Source organism: Pteropus medius, unplaced genomic scaffold (genome assembly GCF_902729225.1).
Source record: "Pteropus medius unplaced genomic scaffold, Ma_sr-lr_union100, whole genome shotgun sequence".
NCBI lineage: Eukaryota > Metazoa > Chordata > Mammalia > Chiroptera > Pteropodidae > Pteropus > Pteropus medius.
The window spans coordinates 433,302-451,669 of record NW_024350923.1 but is presented as its reverse complement, the minus strand read 5'-3'; the positions used below and the strand labels follow the sequence as shown (position 1 = coordinate 451,669).

At 66.6% G+C, this 18,368-nt stretch overlaps 2 protein-coding genes across 2 annotated transcripts; both read left to right on the top strand.

Annotated features, from left to right (window-relative positions):
* The first annotated feature begins 11,888 nt into the window (after positions 1-11,888).
* Positions 11,889-12,435, top strand: LOC120584684 (mucin-6). Its single transcript, XM_039840533.1, has one exon. It carries the CDS (start codon positions 12,101-12,103, stop codon positions 12,425-12,427), a length of 327 nt encoding a protein of 108 aa, XP_039696467.1. The 5' UTR covers positions 11,889-12,100; the 3' UTR covers positions 12,428-12,435.
* On the top strand, positions 12,428-12,815 carry LOC120584620 (mucin-6-like; the record flags this gene model as incomplete). Its single annotated transcript, XM_039840378.1, has 1 exon — positions 12,428-12,815. A coding segment is annotated over one exon (345 nt), but the record flags the coding sequence as incomplete, so codon positions are not given.
* Positions 12,816-18,368: the final 5,553 nt, after the last annotated feature.

Genomic DNA, 18,368 nt, shown 5'->3' with positions numbered 1-18,368 from the left:
ACCTCCTGCGCCTGACGGCAGCCTTCTGGGATGAACGTCAGTACCCTCACCAGGCCCCCAGCAAAGGTCGGGTCAGGGCTGCCCAGGGAGCCACGGCCGAGGGAACAGCACCCACCCTCCCCAGTGAGCCCGGAAGCAGGAAGCCGTGTGCGGGCCCTCTCCCCCGGACCCCGGGCTCCGAGCTGGGAGCCGGCGCGGGGCAGGCCAGGCCAGGCCTCCAGGCCAGCAGGGTGACCAAGCTGCTCAGGGTCAGCCACACCGACCGAGGGCGGGGCAGGGTCTGGGCCGGGGCCTGAGGGCGGACAATCGCCCGCTTGTCCAGGCCTCGGTTCCGTTTCCCAAGGCCGGCCAGTGAGACCCCGCTTATCGCCAAGGCCGCCGGGAACAAGGGCTGCACACACCCTTATCTCCCCGCTGTTTGCTCAGCGCGATCCAGCAGCCCGGGTCAGCCGCACACACGTCGTCCTCCGTGATTTCCTGCCCACCCCCGCAGTCCTGGACCCCCCAGCTACCAGGCAGCCGCAGCGCCCGAGACTAAAGGCCCGCGTCCCAGATCCTGGAGCGCACAGGCGCACACGCAGCCGTGTACACGCACACACGTGGCTGTGTACACACACACACGCGTGCACAGCTTCCTCCACCCAGGCCCCGGGGGCAGCAGTCCAAATGACACCCAAATCCCCACCACGGTCACGTCTGTGTCCTTGAAGCTGCTGGGGGTAACACTGGGGACCCCAACATGGAGACCGCTGCCTGCCACAGCCCGGCCCTCCCTGGGCCTGCAGGTCAGCGAGCATGGTCCATTCCTCCTGCTCCATCCTGCACTCAGCCCCTCATGTGTCCTGGGCCGGGGGTGCCCTCCAGGTGCTGGGGCTCACAGAGAACAGGATGGGTCCCTGCGGGGTAAGGCCCCGTGGGCAGGACAGCAGGGCGCCCCACACGCAGCGCGGAGAACAGAACGAGGGGCATCCACAGGGAGAGAGGAGCCAAGGCCCATCCGGGGCCATGTGCGGGATGCTGGAAGCAGCTGTGCCAGGGGCCTGCAGTTGGGTGCCCATGGGGGCACGTCCCTGTGGTTGGCACAGCAGCCAGGGGCCCTGCATCATCGCCTGCCAGGGAGCAAGGCCTGGCACCCAAGTCCACTGCCAGCCCCAGCCACAGGGGAGCCCAGGGCCCCAGCTCCTCTGGCCCGCACCACAGCCTTGCCCACTTGGGGCTGCACCCAGGGACCCCCTTTCCCAGCCCTGCGGCTCTCCAGCCCCTCGGCCCGCCCGGGCCCCGGTTCTCCTCCGGGAGCGGTTTCCGTTAGAATGATTTTCTATTAAAACACGTTGATTTCAGGTAAACGGGCAGCTCCTCCTGCACCGGTGTGGCTGGGCCTCCTGGGCTCAGTGGTCTGTGAGATGGGGTGCAGCCCCACGTGGGGAGCCCGAGCCCGGGGCAGGCTGGCGGCTCTCGCCAGCCCTCCGTGGCGGCGTCCAGGGCTCCCGCACCTCAAGTCTCCCTGGGGCCAGAACCACCCTCAGGAGGGGGGAGCCCCTGAGCCAGGCCCCAGGCTCCCACATGGGGTCCCACACAGATCGCTCAGGGCCAGGCTGCCTGGGAGAGTGTCGGGCCCACGCCTGGTTCCCAACCGTGAGAGGGTCCCCGAGGAGCCGCAGCACCCGTGCCCCCAGCCCTCACCTTGCCCTGGCCCTCCTGGTGCTAGCGCGTGTCCGGCCTGTGGACAAAGGCCCGCTGGTCCCTCTGCCCTGTCGTCTGAGATGCTGCCCCAGGCCCCACATCCTCCTCCCAGGGGCCACGGCACAGCCCCCGCTCCTGTGCCCACAGGGTCTGTACCCCAAGTCACCCACTCCATCCTGTGCTCACGGGGTCTGTACCCCAAGTGGCCCACCCATCCTGTGCCTATGGAACCTGCACCCCAAGAGGCCCACCCTGTCATGTGCCTGATTCGAGGAACTTAGAGCCACGGGGACAGAACAGTAACTTGGGTTCGCGGGGTGTAGCATGCGCTTCCTACCCCTGCCCCCTCCCAAGGCCCAAAGGCCCAGGGGCTGGCTGAGAAGGGCATCCCCCAGGACCAGCTGGGGCCCCACCTTGAAAGTGGTCTAAACCGTCTTCGCTTCTGGAGAGGCCCTTCTTCTGGCGGCTTTTCTCCCCAGGGGAGTTGTGGGGCCCAGGCAGCTCCCCTTATGCCTTGAACAAGCCCCCTCTTGGCTCCCAGGGTGTGGCTGACGGTGCCCAGGCTGAGCCCTGGAACCACTCGCCCGGAACTGTCCCCAGCACGGCCCCTGGCAGTGTCGGCCTGGAGCAAATGGCGCAGGTGTTTGCAGGGCAGGAGGGTGTGTTCCAGGCTCCTGCTTGGGGTCAAGTGGCAAGTGACGGTGGGGCCACGGCCCCCCCTCCCCGAGTTTTTCCAAGAAGTCCTGATAAAGCAGCACCCAAGATCCTGTTTGGCCACCCCTGTGCCCAGCCGGGTGGGGGGGGCGAGGGCTGGGCCGGTGCGTGGGGCATGGGCGGGCTTGGCAGGGCAGGGCCTGCGGCCCCAATAAAAGGTGTCCGGGGCTGGCCACGCATTTGCACAGGTGCAGGGAGCCCGCCTGGCGTCCAGTGGCGGGAGGGCCAGGTCCGGCGGCAACGTCTCTTCACGCACCATGCTGGGGCCTTGGCTGCTGCTGCTGTTTTGCGGGGGGACTCTGCTCAGTGGTGAGTGGGGCCTGTGGGCCATGCTCAGGGGTGGCCAGACGCCCCAAGGCACCATCACGTGGGAACGTCTCTCCAGTCAGCCAGAGGTGGCCAGCCATGAGGACGCTGGCGGATGGCAGGTCACTCCTCACTCTGGCCAGCTTGCACTTACCAAGGTCCGGTCGGCCCAGCCAGAGGGACAGAGGCTGCAGGAGCCAAGGCTGGGGACGCAGTGGGCAGGGGTCTACAGGGACAGGCAGGCACCCCAACAGCAGGCGTGTCGGAGCCATGCTGGGGCGACAGCACTCGGCTCAGCCCTGAGCCAGGCGCCCCCACCGGCCTGTGAGAGTGGGGGAGACACAGCCCCCCACGTGGCTGCCAGGAGGGTTAAGGAGGTGGAAGGAGGACGGGGCCGCCCCACCCCACAGCCGGCCTGTTCTGCTGGGCCCAGGGGGCAAGGGTCCCCTTTCTCCTCCCGCCCCTGCCCCACCCCAAGCCTTCAGCCATTACACCTGCCCTGACCGTGGGAAAGGTCGCTGAGGGGCCAGGGGTCCCTCGGTGGCCCAGGGGCAGCCCCTTCTCACTGACTTTGGCCCCAGGCGTCTGCAGCATCATCGCTTGAGAGCCCAGCTCGCTGAGCCAGGGGGACTCACCCCCGTCTCTTTTAGCGCGCTGCCCCCTCCCTGGCTGCTGATCCCCGCCGGCCTCGCAGGGAACCGGCGTGGTGCCCGTGCCAGGCCTGCCGCACTGGGCCCAGGCGCAGGAGCAGGCCTCGTCACCCATGAGGCCCCTGCTCACCCTCCCACTTGGGGTGACTGAGTACTCAGGACCCCTCCCTGGCCCTGGGGACGTCCAGAGCTGGACCCAGACGTAGGTGTGGGGAGGTGCCCGGGAACCGGCAGGTGAGGCGCGGCCTGCATGCGCGGCCGGGGCTGCGGCTGTGGGGAGCCGTGGGGTCTGGGCTGAGCACTGCCGCGGGGGACGAGGGAGCCATCTCGGCCTTGGCATTGCAGCTGTGAGCACCAGCTCCGGGCTGGCTGGGGGGAGGGGGTGGACCTGCCCTCCTGGACCAGAGGCACCAAGTCTGACCCGGGGTGTCGGGGGGCCTGGGCTGCGGGGCCAGGAAGGAGCCCTGAGCCAGGCCAGGGCTGAGCCAGGACAGGCAGGGGCCGGCGGGGCACCCAACGTGCAGAAGGAACAGTGGGTGCCTGGCCATCGCGTGGCCGGTCCAGGGCTCTGGAGTGGCACACCAGCCTGCCCTGCAGGCTCTGTGGGTCCCAGCCGGGGGTCACTGCCCTCTCTGAGTGGTGGGAAGCACCAATGGCCCCAGGGGTGTGTCTTGAGCGTCTTCAAAGGAGCACCTGCTGCCGAGGGTGGACTATGGTTCAGAGCCGGAGGCTGCTGGTGCAGTGCGGACCCAGCGGAGTGACGGACAGGAGACGTGACAGGGTTGGGGAGGCTGGCACGAGGTGACGAGGGGCAGGTTGGGCGGCCACCTTGGTGGGGACGGGGAGTGACCCGCTTGGGGCACAGCGGACAGGACTCAGTGGTGTCCTGGGGGTGGGGGCTCGTCTGAGAGGCCGTTGGAGCTGCGAGGAGGGGCTGAGACGTGGACCTGCGTGGTCAGCACCGGGACGGAGGCGGCCCGGGGCCAGGGGTCACTGCCCCACCGGAAAGGTGAATCGACACAGCCGCCTACTCCCGTGGGAACCTCATGGGCGTCCGACAGGCCTGGGCACCCAGAGACACACCGCTGAGGGCAGCTGGCATCGCACCCCGCGTAGTGCCAGGAACTGCCCATGAGCTGCATCCAGCCGAGCTGGGTGGGAGCCACGGCAGAATTGAGGCCCCGGAGGGCCTGGAAGACAGAAGCCAGGCAGCCGGAGAGGCCGTGGCCCTGTCACCTGCCCACAGGCACGCGGACCTCATCCCAGACCCACAGGAGCCGCAGGGAGGGTCGTGGTGGGGAAAGGGGGCAGGCGAGGGCCACAGGGAGGCCAGAGGGTGGTGGTTAAGAAGCGGGGACGGCCCTCAGGTGAAGCCCCCACTCCAACTGCCGTGAGCAGGGTCGCCTTCCTGCCCAGAGTGTCCGGCTGGGGCCAGTGCTCCCTGCCCCATGTCGCCTGGGGACTCCTCTGGCAATGATGCCCACAGCCCCGGGCCTGTCTGAGAGGCTGACAGGTGACAGGAAACCAGACACCTTTAGGGCCCAGCAAAGAAACCCCCTGTGGGGCATCAGCCCTCACTCAGCCGGCCTGAGCTGTTCCCCAGCTCTCCCCCGCTTCCCGCCTGCCCACGGACCAGTGAGTCCCTCTCCGCGCTCACGGCTCCCTCCCGCCCCCCACGACCACCACCCAGTGAGGTCTGCGGGGAGCCTGCAGGGCCAACAGCCCATTGACCCGAGGCTCCTGTTTGTCTCATTGGACCGAGAGGGTTCTGGCACGCCAGGAGTGAGCCAGTGATGGGAGCCTTGGGGTAGCCGGCAGACGCCCCAGGGCCGGAGGGACCCGAGAGCTGGTGTCTGGCGTCAGGGACCCACGCTGCCCTGAGGCCCGGCACTCGGCCACACGTGTCTCCTTAGTGACCTCCCCATCCTCCCAGCATGACCTGAACTGCCGCGCTAGGCCCCCAGGCCCTGCTCACTGCCCATGTGCATGAGTGTGCACGCACGCGGGTAGGTGTTTATGTGCGCCTCGCCTTCCTTGGGGGCTCTCAGGAGCAGACACCTTTGTCCTCTGTGTATCCTTCACCCAGCAGGTGGCAGGTACACAACAGGTGCCAGCTCTGTGCAGACGTAGGGAACTAGTGATTGAATGAATGAATGCATGAATGAACCAAGTGGGAGGAGTCAGTTGTGAAGATTGCACGAGCTTTGGCTCAACCCTGGTGCTGGCACTGTGGTCCCTGCCCAATGCTGCACCCACGGGGCAGGCTGTGCCCTCAAGCAGAGTGGGTGGTCCCAGCACTGACCACAGGCCCTGTCCACGCAGGTCTGGATGGCACCTCCTTTGCACACCCAGAGCTCCAGAGGCTGAAGAACTCTCCACAGACAGGTGAGGGCCACAGCTCTGCCAGGGAATGTCAGCGGCCTGGGGTTCCCACGAAGGTTTCCGACCTGGCTGCAGAAGAGCCTTGGCCAGCCCCTCCCCTGGGAGACGAGCCTGTGCTGCACGGGGGGAGATCCTGGCCGGAGGGGGCTGGGGGGCCACAGCTTCGTGTCCGGCAGACCTCAGGGCTGGTGACACTAGACTCCCAGGTGGCAGAGGCTTGTGTTCCTATAAGGCTCAGGTGACAGGCAGACCGCAGCCCTGGGCTTGGGGGGATCCTCCCTCCCAGCCCCCCACCAAGAAGGGCCTGGAACTCGTGAGGCCACTAGTCTCTAAGCATGGGCTCCCCGGAGACCCAGCTCATAGGGCCAGGCTACCCCAGACCTGGCCCGCCAGCCAGGGGACACAATACCGAGACCCTACCCACTCCCTCCACAGCTCCCTCCACAGACAGGGGCTGGTGCTCCACGTGGGGGGCCGGCCACTTCTCCACCTTCGATGGCCACGTGTATGACTTCGAGGGCACCTGCAACTACGTGTTTGTAGCCACCTGCAAGGACGCCTCGCCCACCTTCAGCGTCCAGCTACGGCGAGGGCCCAGTGGCAACATCTTCCGGATTGTCGTGGAGCTGGGGGCCTCTGTGGTCACCGTGCAGGGGGCCATCTCTATCAAAGACGTGGGGTAGGCCGTGCGGCCCTGCGTCTGGGGCAGAAAGGAGTGGCCGGGGGCTGAGGGGCGCTGCTGACCACTGTCGCTCCACAGGGTTGTCAGCCTGCCCTACAGCAGCAATGGGCTCCAGATCACACCCTTCGGCCAGAGCGTGCGGCTGGTGGCCAAGCAGCTGGAGCTGCAGCTGGTGGTCGTGTGGGGCCCAGGCGCCCACCTCATGGTGAGGATGACAGGGTACAGCGGCTGCGACTGGAGGCGTACGGGTAGCAGGGCAGGGCCGGGCGCGGGGTGGGGGTCCCGACCACCCTCCAGTTCCCGTAACTTGTCGCTGACGCCGGCCAGGTGCTGGACGGGGCTGGGTTTCACTGGTGGCTCAGTCTCTGACCCAGGAGAAAAGGAGGCCCTCGGGAGGAGCAGGGAGGAGCAGGGAGGGCGGTGACGGCCAGCACGGTGAGTGTGCTCTGGGCCCGCCCCACCCGCCTGCAGGTCCTGCTGGAGAAAAGGCACCGGGGCCAGGTGTGCGGGCTCTGCGGGGACTTCGACGGCGAGGCGGCCAACGACCTCCGGGGCGAGGACGGTAGGTGGGGGCGAGGCCCAGGCCCCGTGCGGCCGTCCTGTGGCGCTGATCCTGACCCATCCCACACCCCCAGGCCAACTCCTGGAACCCCACGAGTACGCCGCCTTGCACAAGCTGGATGACCCCAACGAGATCTGTGCCTATGAGGCCACCCCCAGGCCGCAGGTCCTGCAGGCAGAGCACGTACGTGAGGGGGCGGGAGCCCTTCGGCCAGGGTGGGGCCAGCCCACGAGGTCTGACGGGGTCCCTGAGGCCGAAATCCCCGGCCTTCCAAGTCAAAACCCTGGGTAGGGGCTACGGCCTTGACTCCTATGATCACCAGCGGCCCTCTGCCCAGGCTCGTACCTGCGCCCAGCTGCTGACCCTGGTGTCCGCCGAGTGCACTGTGCCCAAGGAGCCGTTCCTGCTGAGCTGCCAGGAGGACCTGGCTGCGTGTGCCCAGCCAGGCGGGCAGAACTGTGCCTGTGCCACTCTGTCCGAGTACTCACGCCACTGCAGCCTGGCCAGCCAGCCCGTCAACCGCTGGCGAAGCCCCGGCCTCTGCTGTGAGTGCTGGAGAGGGCCGCGGGGAGGGCCAGGGCCAAGCCCCGCCTCGTCCACGAGACCGAGGAGACTCAGGTGGAGGAGGCACTGGGCGAGTGGCAGGGGCCTGGGGTGCCTGACCTCCTCACCTGGGCCACCGTGTGCCTGCAGCTCTGGGGCAGTGCCCAGCCAACCAGGTGTACCAGGAATGTGGCGAGGCCTGCGTCAAGACCTGCTCCAACCCGCAGCACAGCTGTTCCGACTTCTGTACCTTTGGCTGCTTCTGCCCAGAAGGTGAGGGCACTGCCCCCCGGGGACCCCTCCAGACAAGCCCAGAGGCAGAGTGCCAGCCCCCACCCCACCTGGCACATTGCCCCGCCTGGCACATTAGAACCGAGCCCCGCCAGCGGCCCCCACAGTGTGCAGGGAGGTGGTACCCACTGGGTGTCCGAGAGGCCGCTGGGAGGAGGCGGACTCACGCTGGACCAGCAGCGGCCCCGGGTCTGGGCACGCCAGCACCCGGGGTGGGACGCGGCGGTGCAGACGGGGCTGGAGCCGGGGGCGGGGCGGGCTGAGGAGGAGGACAGGGCCTCCTGAGGGACAGGCGGGCAGGGGCTGCCTGGCAGGAGGGTGGGAGGGCATCTCCTGGCCACAGCCCCAGGAGGCCCTTCCTGCAGGTATGGTCCTTGATGACATCTCCAAAAACCTCACCTGCGTGCCTGTCGCACGGTGCCCCTGCACGCTTGGCGGGGTGACCTACGCCCCCGGGGAGATCACGGCAGACACCTGCCGCACCTGGTGAGTGAGGGCACGAGGACAGGATGGCGATGCGGGGACAGGGACTCGGGGGCAGCTTCAGACCCTGGGGTGCCATCTGGGTCACCCTCCCCACCCACAGCCGGTGCACCATGGGACGCTGGGACTGTGAGGAGCGGCCTTGCCCCCGGCACTGCGCTCTGGAAGGTGGCTCCTTTGTCACCACATTCGACGCCAGGCCCTACCGCTTCCACGGAGCGTGCACCTACACCCTCCTCCAGGTGGGCCACGCCGCCATGCTGCCGCCAGGAGTCACCACAGGGTCATCAGGAAGGGAGGGCTCACCCTGGGGTCACCACAAGGGGTCCCGTCAGCAGGGGCTGCCGTAAGGCCTTAGCCCTGTGTGCTGACTGCTCCCCCTCTCAGAGCCCCCAGCTCCCCGATGGGGGCTCCCTCCTGGCTGCATACGACAAGTCTGGGTACTCGCACTCAGAGACCTCGCTGGTGGCAGTCATCTATGTGTCAAGCCAGGTAAGCCCGCTCTGCCTGTGGCCACTGCCCCCACCCAGAGCGCCTGGCCCGCAGGAGGGGACGCCATCCCCTGCTCTTGGCCCCATGACTCAGGCCACCCTCCTTCCAGGACAAAATCGTGATTTCTCAGGACGAGGTGACCAACAACGGAGACACCAAGCGGCTGCCCTACAAGGCCGGTATGTCCGCGGCCCCTGCCTGGCACCTCCGTGGGCCACGGTCCCAAAGCAGGCTGCCCGCTGAGCCCCTGTTCCCTAGGCAACATCACGGTCTTCAGGCAGACGTCCACCCACCTCCAAATGGCTACCACCTTTGGGCTGGAGCTGGTGATCCGGCTACGGCCCGTGTTCCAGGCGTACATCACCGTCGGGCCCCATTTCAGGGGCCAGACCAAAGGTGAGCCCCTCCCGCACCTGCCCAGGGTCAGCCGGCTGCCCTGTCCCCATATGGCTCGGCCACACCAGAGGCGAAGGGGCACAACACAGCCTCACACTGACCTAGCGGGTCCAGCGCCCATGGCCTCAGGCCAGCCGCTCTCGGTGGCCAGGCCTCCCAGTGGCGTGGCCAGTGACGGCCTCTTGCCCTGGGCACAGTGATGGGCATGCAGGGCAGGACGAGGACGCGGGCCGGCCCACCCTCATGGCCCGGCCTGCTCAGGGCTCTGTGGCAACTTCAACGGGGACACGACGGACGACTTCACGACCAGCATGGGCATCGCCGAGGGCACCGCCTCGCTCTTTGTGGACTCCTGGCGGGCAGGGAACTGCCCGGCCGCCCTGGAGCGCGAGACCGACCCCTGCTCCATGAGCCAGCTCAACAGTGAGTGCCGGGCTGCGGAGGGCCGCAGGGGCAGCGGAGACCCCAGCCACGTGCGCGGGAAACCCACCGGGGTCTGTCCCCGCAGAGGTGAGCGCGGAGACCCACTGCTCGGTGCTGGTGAAGACGGGCACCGTGTTCGAGAAGTGCCACGCCCTGGTGAACCCCAAGCCCTTCTACAAGGTGGGCAGGGCCTGCGGGCGGGTGGGGAGGGCTGCGGGCATGGGGCGCCCGCGGGACCCCGGGATGCGGGAGGGCGGGCGCCCATGCGCTGTCTGCCTGCAGAGGTGCGTGTACCAGGCCTGCAACTACGAAGAGACCTTCCCACACATCTGTGCCGCCCTGGGGGACTACGCACACACCTGTGCCTCACGGGGCGTCCTGCTCCGGGGCTGGAGAGACAGCGTGGACAACTGCAGTGCGTGCAGGCCGGGCAGGCCGGGGGCAGGAGGGGGTCTGGAGGGCACGACGGGGGTCCCGGGCCCGAAGCTGTGCCCGGCCATCTCCCCAAGGGCCTAACTTCCGCGTCCCCCACAGCCGTCCCCTGCACGGGCAACCAGACATTCAGCTATGACAGCCACGCCTGCGGCCGCACGTGCCTCTCACTATCTGACCGCACCGCCGAGTGCCACCCCAGCGCCGTCCCCGTGGATGGCTGCAACTGTCCCGAGGGCACCTACCTAAACCACGAAGCCACGTGTGTGCACAAAGCCCAGTGCCCCTGCCTCCTGGCCAACCACAAGTTCATCCCGGCCACCCAGTCTACTATGGTCGACGGTGTCGTCTGGTGCGTGAGGGGATCTGGGCGGGTGGCCCCCACCCCGGCCTGCGGCCCCGGCCCAAGCCGACCCATTCATTCCACGTCCCTTGCAGCCACTGCACCAATGGGCGGCTGAACTGCCCGGGGCGGCCACAGATGCTCCTGGGTACGTAGCTGGCCAAGCGGCGGGCCTGACCCTCCCTGCACCATGGCCCTGAGCCCGTCTCACCCTGGGCTCCTCCTCCCTGCAGCAGCCTGCTCGGCCCCCAAGACACTCCGGTCCTGCAGCCAGTCCTCAGGGGACGAGTTTGGGGCAGCCTGTGCCCCCACGTGCCAGATGCTAGCCACCGGCACACCATGCGTAAGGCTGGGGCAAGCCAGGGACAGGGAGGCCCCCAGAAGACAGTCTCCAGCAGACAACCTGTGGTGACATGCTCGCAGTGGACGGCTCCAGAGCCTTCCACTGGACCATGAGAGGGTGCCCACAAAGTCCTTGGGGAAGGCAGGGCCAAACTCTGACCCCAGTCCCTGTCTCCCCATGAAAAGCACAGACGGGGGGCTGGGAAGCCAGGCAGCTGGAGGGCAGCGTGCCACCTGTGGGGTTTCCTGAGGACTGCGGGCTGCCCCCCGCCCCCAGCTTGGGGAGAGAAAAGAGGGGGCCCAATGGCCTGGTCGTGATGCACAGAGGCCCGAAACCTCCCCAAAGGGAGGAGAGGGCTTTGCTGAAAGACTCGGGGAAGGGGTGGGTGCAGGGAGTGGGCTGGGGAGGGGTGCTGGGGGCCCACCTGACCGGGGGCTACCAACCCCCTCCCTGCAGGTGCCCACCAAGTGTGAGCCCGGCTGCGTCTGTGCCAAGGGGCTCTACGAGAACGCCAGCGGGCAGTGTGTGCCCCCCGAAGACTGCCCGTGTGAATTTGCAGGGGTGTCCTACCCCCGGGGTGCCCAGCTCAACACTGACTGTATGACCTGGTAAGCGGCGGCCCCGCCCTGGGGACCCCAGTGGCCCGGAGCTGTCCCAGGGTTTTCGGGGATGGCAGGGGGTCCCCCACCAAGCCCACACGTGTGTCCTGTGAGGGTGTGCGCGGCCCAGGTCTCCCAGAACAGCCTGTTCCTCCCCCAGCACCTGCTCGAGGGGGAAGTGGACGTGCCAGCAGAGAGCCCGCTGCTCGTCCACCTGCACCCTCTACGGGGAGGGCCACGTGGTCACCTTCGATGGGCAGCGGTTCGTGTTTGACGGCAACTGCGAGTATATCCTGGCCACGGTGAGGCTCGGTGGGGGCACAGGCCACAGTGAGGCCTGGGGGGCAGGGACGAGCCATGGCGAGGCCCAGGGGGGCGGGGAGCCTGGCGGGCTCCACCTCAGCACCCCCTCCCCACAGGATGGCTGTGGCGCCAACGACTCGCAGCCCACATTCAAGATAGTGACAGAGAACGTCATGTGTGGGAAGTCGGGTGTCACCTGCTCCCGGGCCATCAGGATCTCTCTGGGGGTGAGTGGGCTGGAGGGTGTCCCCACTTCTCCACCACCAAGCCCCAGACCGTGGTTCCTTGTCCGCACGACAGGCAGCAGTATCTCCCAGAGCCGGACGGCCTGGTGGGAGGGTTCTCCCAGACACTTGACTCGGCCCTCAGCACAGTGCCCAGTGTCCTGAAGCTTCCTGCCAACGGCAGGCTCCGAAGGGCCGGTGCCCAGCCCAGAGCTGGCCTTTGGCAAGTGCTGGCCACACGTGTCCTTAATGGACTCGGAGAGTGCAGGCGGGGAAGCAGAGCTGGTGGCATTTGGGCCTGAGGGCAGGCAGCCCGGTGACAGCCCTGCCCCGCAGGGCCTGTCCATCACGCTGGCGGACAGGAACTACACGGTCAGTGGGGCGGACCCCCACGCGCACTACCGGGTGCAGGCCGGCTCCCTGAACCTGGTGCTGGACGTCACCATCGGCAGCAGCTACAACCTGACCCTCGTCTGGAACAAGCACATGTCCGTCTCCATCAAGATCACTCGTGCCGCCCAGGTAGCTCGCGCCCCGCCCAGGCCACCGGGCGGGGGGTGGCAGGTGCGCGCCTGACCCCAGCCCCCGCAGGGCACCCTGTGCGGCCTGTGCGGCAACGACAACGGAAACATGAAGGACGACTTCGAGACGCGCAGCATGTACGTGGCGTCCAGCGAGCTGGAGTTCGTGAACTCGTGGAAGGAGAGCCCGCTGTGCGGGGACGCCAGCCTCCTGCTGAGCCCCTGCACCCTCAACGTCTTGCGCCACGCCTGGGCCATGCGCAAGTGCAACATCATCAACAGCCAGACCTTCGCCGCCTGCCACAGCCAGGTGGGCCGCCCGCCCCTGGGGCCCCGGCCCCCCACGGCCAGGTCAGCCCCGGCCCTCGGGCCTGACCGCACGGCCGCCGGCGGGCACTGAGGGAGGCTCCCGCAGGTGTACCACCTGCCCTACTACGAGGCCTGCGTGCGTGACGCGTGTGGCTGCGACACCGGCGGAGACTGTGAGTGCCTGTGCGACGCCGTGGCCGCCTACGCCCAGGCCTGCCTGGGCAAGGGCGTGTGCGTGGACTGGAGGACCCCCGAGTTCTGCCGTGAGTACCCTGCTCCTGCCCACCCGCGGCCGCCGGGCTGAGTGGCTGCCCTGGCCCCCGCGCTTCCGGGGTGGGTCGCGGGCTGTGCCCCACAGGGAGACCGCGCAGAGGGACCCTGACCTTCCAGGCCCACACTCGGGCTCCCTGGCCGGCTCCGCCGAGGGGCTTCCGCGGCAGGCTCAGGGCCGTCTGACGGGCGCTCGTCCTGCCAGCCATCTACTGCGGCTTCTACAACACCCACACGCGGGCAAACGACGGCCAGTTCCAGTACACGCAGGAGGCCAACTGCACGTGGCACTACCAGCCATGCCTCTGTCCCCAGCGGCTGCACAGCTTCCCCAACACCAACACTGAAGGTACGGCCATGGAGAGGGGGCGGTCCACCCAGAGGACTGATGGCTCCCCGGGCCCAGTGGGTGGAGAGGGGCTTGGGGTCAAGGGCACGAGGTGGAGCATGGGCCAGCCTGGAACCAGAGATTGCAACGGGGGAGGTGAGGACTGGCGGGCACAATGCAGGGCAGCTGGGGGTGGGGACCAGGAGGGGACACCATTGTCTGGAGTTCCGGGGATGGGCCGGCAGTGGCTGTGGACAGGGAAGGGACCATGGCCTGGGGAAGAGGGGCGTCCAGCTCCAGGCACTGAAGTCCGCCGTCCTCCACGCACCCACCTGCCCAGGCTGCTACAACTGCTCCCAGGATGAGTACTTCGACCACAACGAGGGGACATGCGTGCCGTGTGGTAAGCTCAGTCTCTGGCCCCCACGCCCAACTCCCCAGGGCTGGGCCCCTGGGGTGCTGAGATCACCCCCCCAAGTCTTCAGACAACAGAGACACAGGGGGAAATGAGGCTTCCCCCCTCCCCAAACGGTGACTCACAAGCCCCAGTCCCCTGTGACAGGGCCGACCCAGCCCCGCCAGCCTGCTGGGTGTGTGGGTGCATGGCGGAAACCTCCTGGGGACAGACACACTGGCAGGCGGCCTGGAGAGCTGCCATCGGCGGGTGCTGGACAGCATCCTGGGCTGGGCAGGGGCGGGCAGCGGGGAGGCCTGACACCCTCCCTTTTGCAGAGCCAACGCCGCCGCCGGCCACCACAGGTGATTGCACGCTCGCTGGGTACCAAGGTGAAGCGGTGCTCTCCCGGGGTGGCCCCGCCCCACGGGGGCAGCAGTGTGTGCTGACCGGACAGGCAGAGGCGCTGCGTGTGAAGCTGAGCTCCAGGCTGACCGACAGCCGGCCCCGCCGCACCCTCCAGATGGCCACAGTCACAGGGCGCCGATGGGAGCCCATGTCACCCTCGGAGGGCACAGGCCGGCTCCTGTACCTCCTGCCCTGGGTTGGGGGGTGCTGCACGGCTTAGGGGCCCAGCACGTGAGAGGAGGGCTCCTTCTGAGGCTGCGCTCTGCGGTCATGGCCCGTCCGCCGCACTTCGCCTTGCCCTCCAGAGGCCAGGCCCAGCACAGCCACCCCCAGGACCACGGGGCCCCTCAGCCCCACCGCACCCACCCCGGGCTCGGTGCCCACACCTGCAGCCCCCACAGGGAGCTTTCCACCAAGGCCACGCCCACGGCCTCGCCCCCTCCTCAAGGGCAGGGACAGCCTGCTTGGGAGGTGAGGCCCACACCGGCTGCAAGTGGCAGGGGCACAGAAGAGCACGGAGGCTCTGGGCATGGGGGCAGCAGCACCCTCGCTCTCAGGCACAGAAGCCCCTGTGCTTGGGAGCAAAGCTGGGCTTCTCTGAAAGGTCTTTTTAAAGGATAAACTAGTCATAGGATGTGGCCATTCCTTGCTGTCTGATATGTCACTAGAAAATACGTAAGACCTGCCAGGTGAAGGCCCCAGCAGCGCAAGCCAGCCTTCCATACAGCCCATACCCAGCCCACACAGCAGCACGCTGTCCCCGCTGCCCAGGGACCATGAGGGAACAAGTGATGGGTCCTGCTAGCATGGGCAGGTGAAAGGGCACCAGTGTCCCGATGAATGCGTGTCCCCATGGGCGGGCTGGGTCTGTCGTGTGGGCGGTGATGGAGACAGAAGCAGAGGGTGTGCAGACAGGGGTGAAGGGAGCCTTTGATCTGCTAGGGGTGGCCGTGGCGGTGTGGAAATGCCACCAAGGCCCCCCCGCCCCGAGTCAAGGCTGGCTGACAGAAGACAAGAGTGTCAGCTGGAGAGAGACACACAGAGGACAAGAGTGTCAGCTGGGAGACACACAGCCCTCTTAAGGGGTTCCCGCACGCCTAGCTGGCCAGGTGCCCAGGCAGGGTGGGGGTGGGACCTCAAGCTGCGGCAAATGCGGACGGGCCCTGTTCCCTACAGGATCACCGCCAAAAACCACTGCGGTCACCAAAACCACGCTCAGCTCAACAGCCACAGGACCCACAGTGACCCAGGCCACAGCACAGCCCACAGCCTCTTCCATCAGCACGGCAAAACAACCAACAGGGTGGGCCACGGCGCACTCCACAGAGGCACAGTCACCTCCCGCAACGTCAGAAACCCCCACGGGCCCTGCCAAAAGTAAGCATCCCGCCCACACATTCCCGCAGAGGGGCCGTGGCCTGCAAGCACGCCCTTGGCCAGGTGAACAAAGGACAGCCTGCCAAGCCCCCACCGAGGTTCGTCCCTGACCACGCTTTCTCGGCACTTCCCGAAGGTGACTGTGGCCGAGCACCCATCCACCACAGCCACCCCATCACAGGGGAGCCAGAAGCCAGGAGACAAGAGGCCCAGGATACACTAGCTATAAAGTACAGTGTCCGGCTCTGCAAGCTGGCCACGTGGTCTAAACCCCTGATGGAAATGATAGCGAGGACGCAAGCGGGTGGCCCAGACCTGACACAGCCACACTGACACCGGGGCAGGAGCAAAGAGGGCTAGAAAGACCGCCCCAATCCACAGAAGCTGCATGAAGAACGCCTCCCTACTGGGTGGTGGGAGCGGGGGACAGGAGACAGTGAAGTACTCAGGCACAGTGGGGACAAGGCATGTGTGCAGTCAGGGCCATGCACTAGAGGAAGATGCTATGTAGAAATAAAACGTCCAGACTCACCAAGCAAAAGTGAGACAGGGAAGGAGTAAACAGACCCAATTAATTCCCACAGCGTCCGCCACCAACGACTGGACGACGGACACACCCAACGGATGGGAGACAGGACACACGGAGTCCTCAGGATTGTCCCTCACTACCTCCAACCAGAATAATCGGTTGAGCAGTCCACAGACCAAACCGGCCACCGAAAGCAGGCCACACACTCCCTTCGCCACCGTCTCTGCTCCTACCGGTTATGTCTCCATCGCTGCCCACACGACGGGCCCGCCCACGGGGACATCCTTCAGCACCACCATCGTCCCCTCGCCATCACGGCCTGAGACCACCCTCTCCACTCACGGTCCCAACGTTGCCACCTCCACTGTCACTCTCACTTCTCACCACGTGATCACACCGACCCGGCATGAGGTCCACACTTTCTCTGACAGTGCGAGGCCGACAGGAACCTATTCTCCATCAACGCATATCCCTGTCACAGGCACATCACCATCACGCACTACCATCTACCACGAACACACTAGTAGAGAAACGGGGACCTCTGAGACACACACCGCCCCGGCCACCTACAGCAGCCCACACACTCCCTTCACCACCGTCTCTGCTCCTACCGGTTCTGTCTCCATCGCTGCCCACACGACGGGCCCGCCCACGGGGACATCCTTCAGCACCACCATCGTCCCCTCGCCATCACGGCCTGAGACCACCCTCTCCACTCACGGTCCCAACGTTGCCACCTCCGCTGTCACTCTCACTTCTCACCACGTGATCACACCGACCCGGCATGAGGCCCACACTTTCTCCGACAGCACGAGGCCGACAGGAACCTATTCTCCGTCGACGCATGTCGCTGTCACAAGCACATCGCCATCACCCACTGCCCCATCAGGAACAAAGTCCACCACCTCTCACCATTCCCTACCTGCCTACTCGGGGAACACATCGCCACCACGTACTACTGTCTACGACAAGTCCACAAGCGAAGAATCGGGGACCGCAGTGACACACACCGCCCCGGCCACCACCAGCAGCCCACACACTCCCTTCACCACCGTCTCTGTTCCTACCGGTTCTGTCTCCCTCGCTGCCCACACGACGGGCCCGCCCACGGGGACATCGTTCAGCACCACCATCGTCCCCACGCCATCACGGCCTGAGACCACCATCTCCACTCACGGTCCCAACGTTGCCACCTCTGCTGTCACTCTCACTTCTCACCGCGTGATCACACCTACCAGGCATGAGGTCCACACTTCCTCCCACAGTGCGAGGCCGACAGGCAGCCATGCTCCACCGACGCACGTCCCTGTCACAGACACGACGCCCTCACACACTACCATCTACCACAAATCCACTAGTAAAGAAACGGGGACCCCTGTGACACACACCACCCCGGCCACCACCAGGAGCCCACACACTCCCTTCACCACCGTCTCTGCTCCTACCGGTTCTGTCTCCATCGCTGCCCACACGACGGGCCTGCCCACGGGGACATCCTTCAGCACCACCATCGTCCCCTCGCCATCACGGCCTGAGACCACCCTCTCCACTCACGGTCCCAACGTTGCCACCTCCGCTGTCACTCCCACGTCTCTCCGCGTGATCACACCTACCCGGCATGAGGTCCACACTTTCTCCGACAGCACGAAGCCAACAGGAACCTATTCTCCATCGACGCACGTCCCTGTCACAGGCACATCGCCATCACCTACTGTCCCATCAGGAACAAAGTCCACCACCTCCACCACCTCTCTCGTGTCTCACCATTCCCTACCTGCCTATTCGGAGAACACATCGCCACCACGTACTACTGTCCACGACAAGTCCACAAGCAAAGAATCGGGGACCCCAGTGACACACACCGCCACGGCCATCCACAGCAGCCCACACACTCCCTTCACCACCGTCTCTGCTCCTACCGGTTCTGTCTCCATCGCTGCCCACACGACGGGCCCGCCCACGGGGACATCCTTCAGCACCACCATCGTCTCCACGCCGTCACGGTCTGAGACCACCATCTCCACTCACGGTCCCAACGTTGCCACCTCCGCTGTCACTCTCACTTCTCACCGCGTGATCACACCTACCCGGCATGAGGTCCACACTTTCTCTGACAGTGCGAGGCCGACAGGAACCTATTCTCCATCAACGCATATCCCTGTCACAGGCACATCGCCATCACGCACTACCATCTACCACGAACACACTAGTAGAGAAACGGGGACCTCTGAGACACACACCGCCCCGGCCACCCCCAGCAGCCCACACACTCCCCTCACCACCGTCTCTGCTCCTACCGGTTCTGTCTCCATCGCTGCCCACACGACGGGCCCGCCCACGGGGACATCCTTCAGCACCACCATCGTCCCCTCGCCATCACG

Coding starts and splice junctions, on each gene's coding strand:
- LOC120584684 (XM_039840533.1), top strand. CDS start 12,101: ATGGACTCGGAGAGTGCAGGCGGGGAAGCAGAGCTGGTGGCATTTGGG.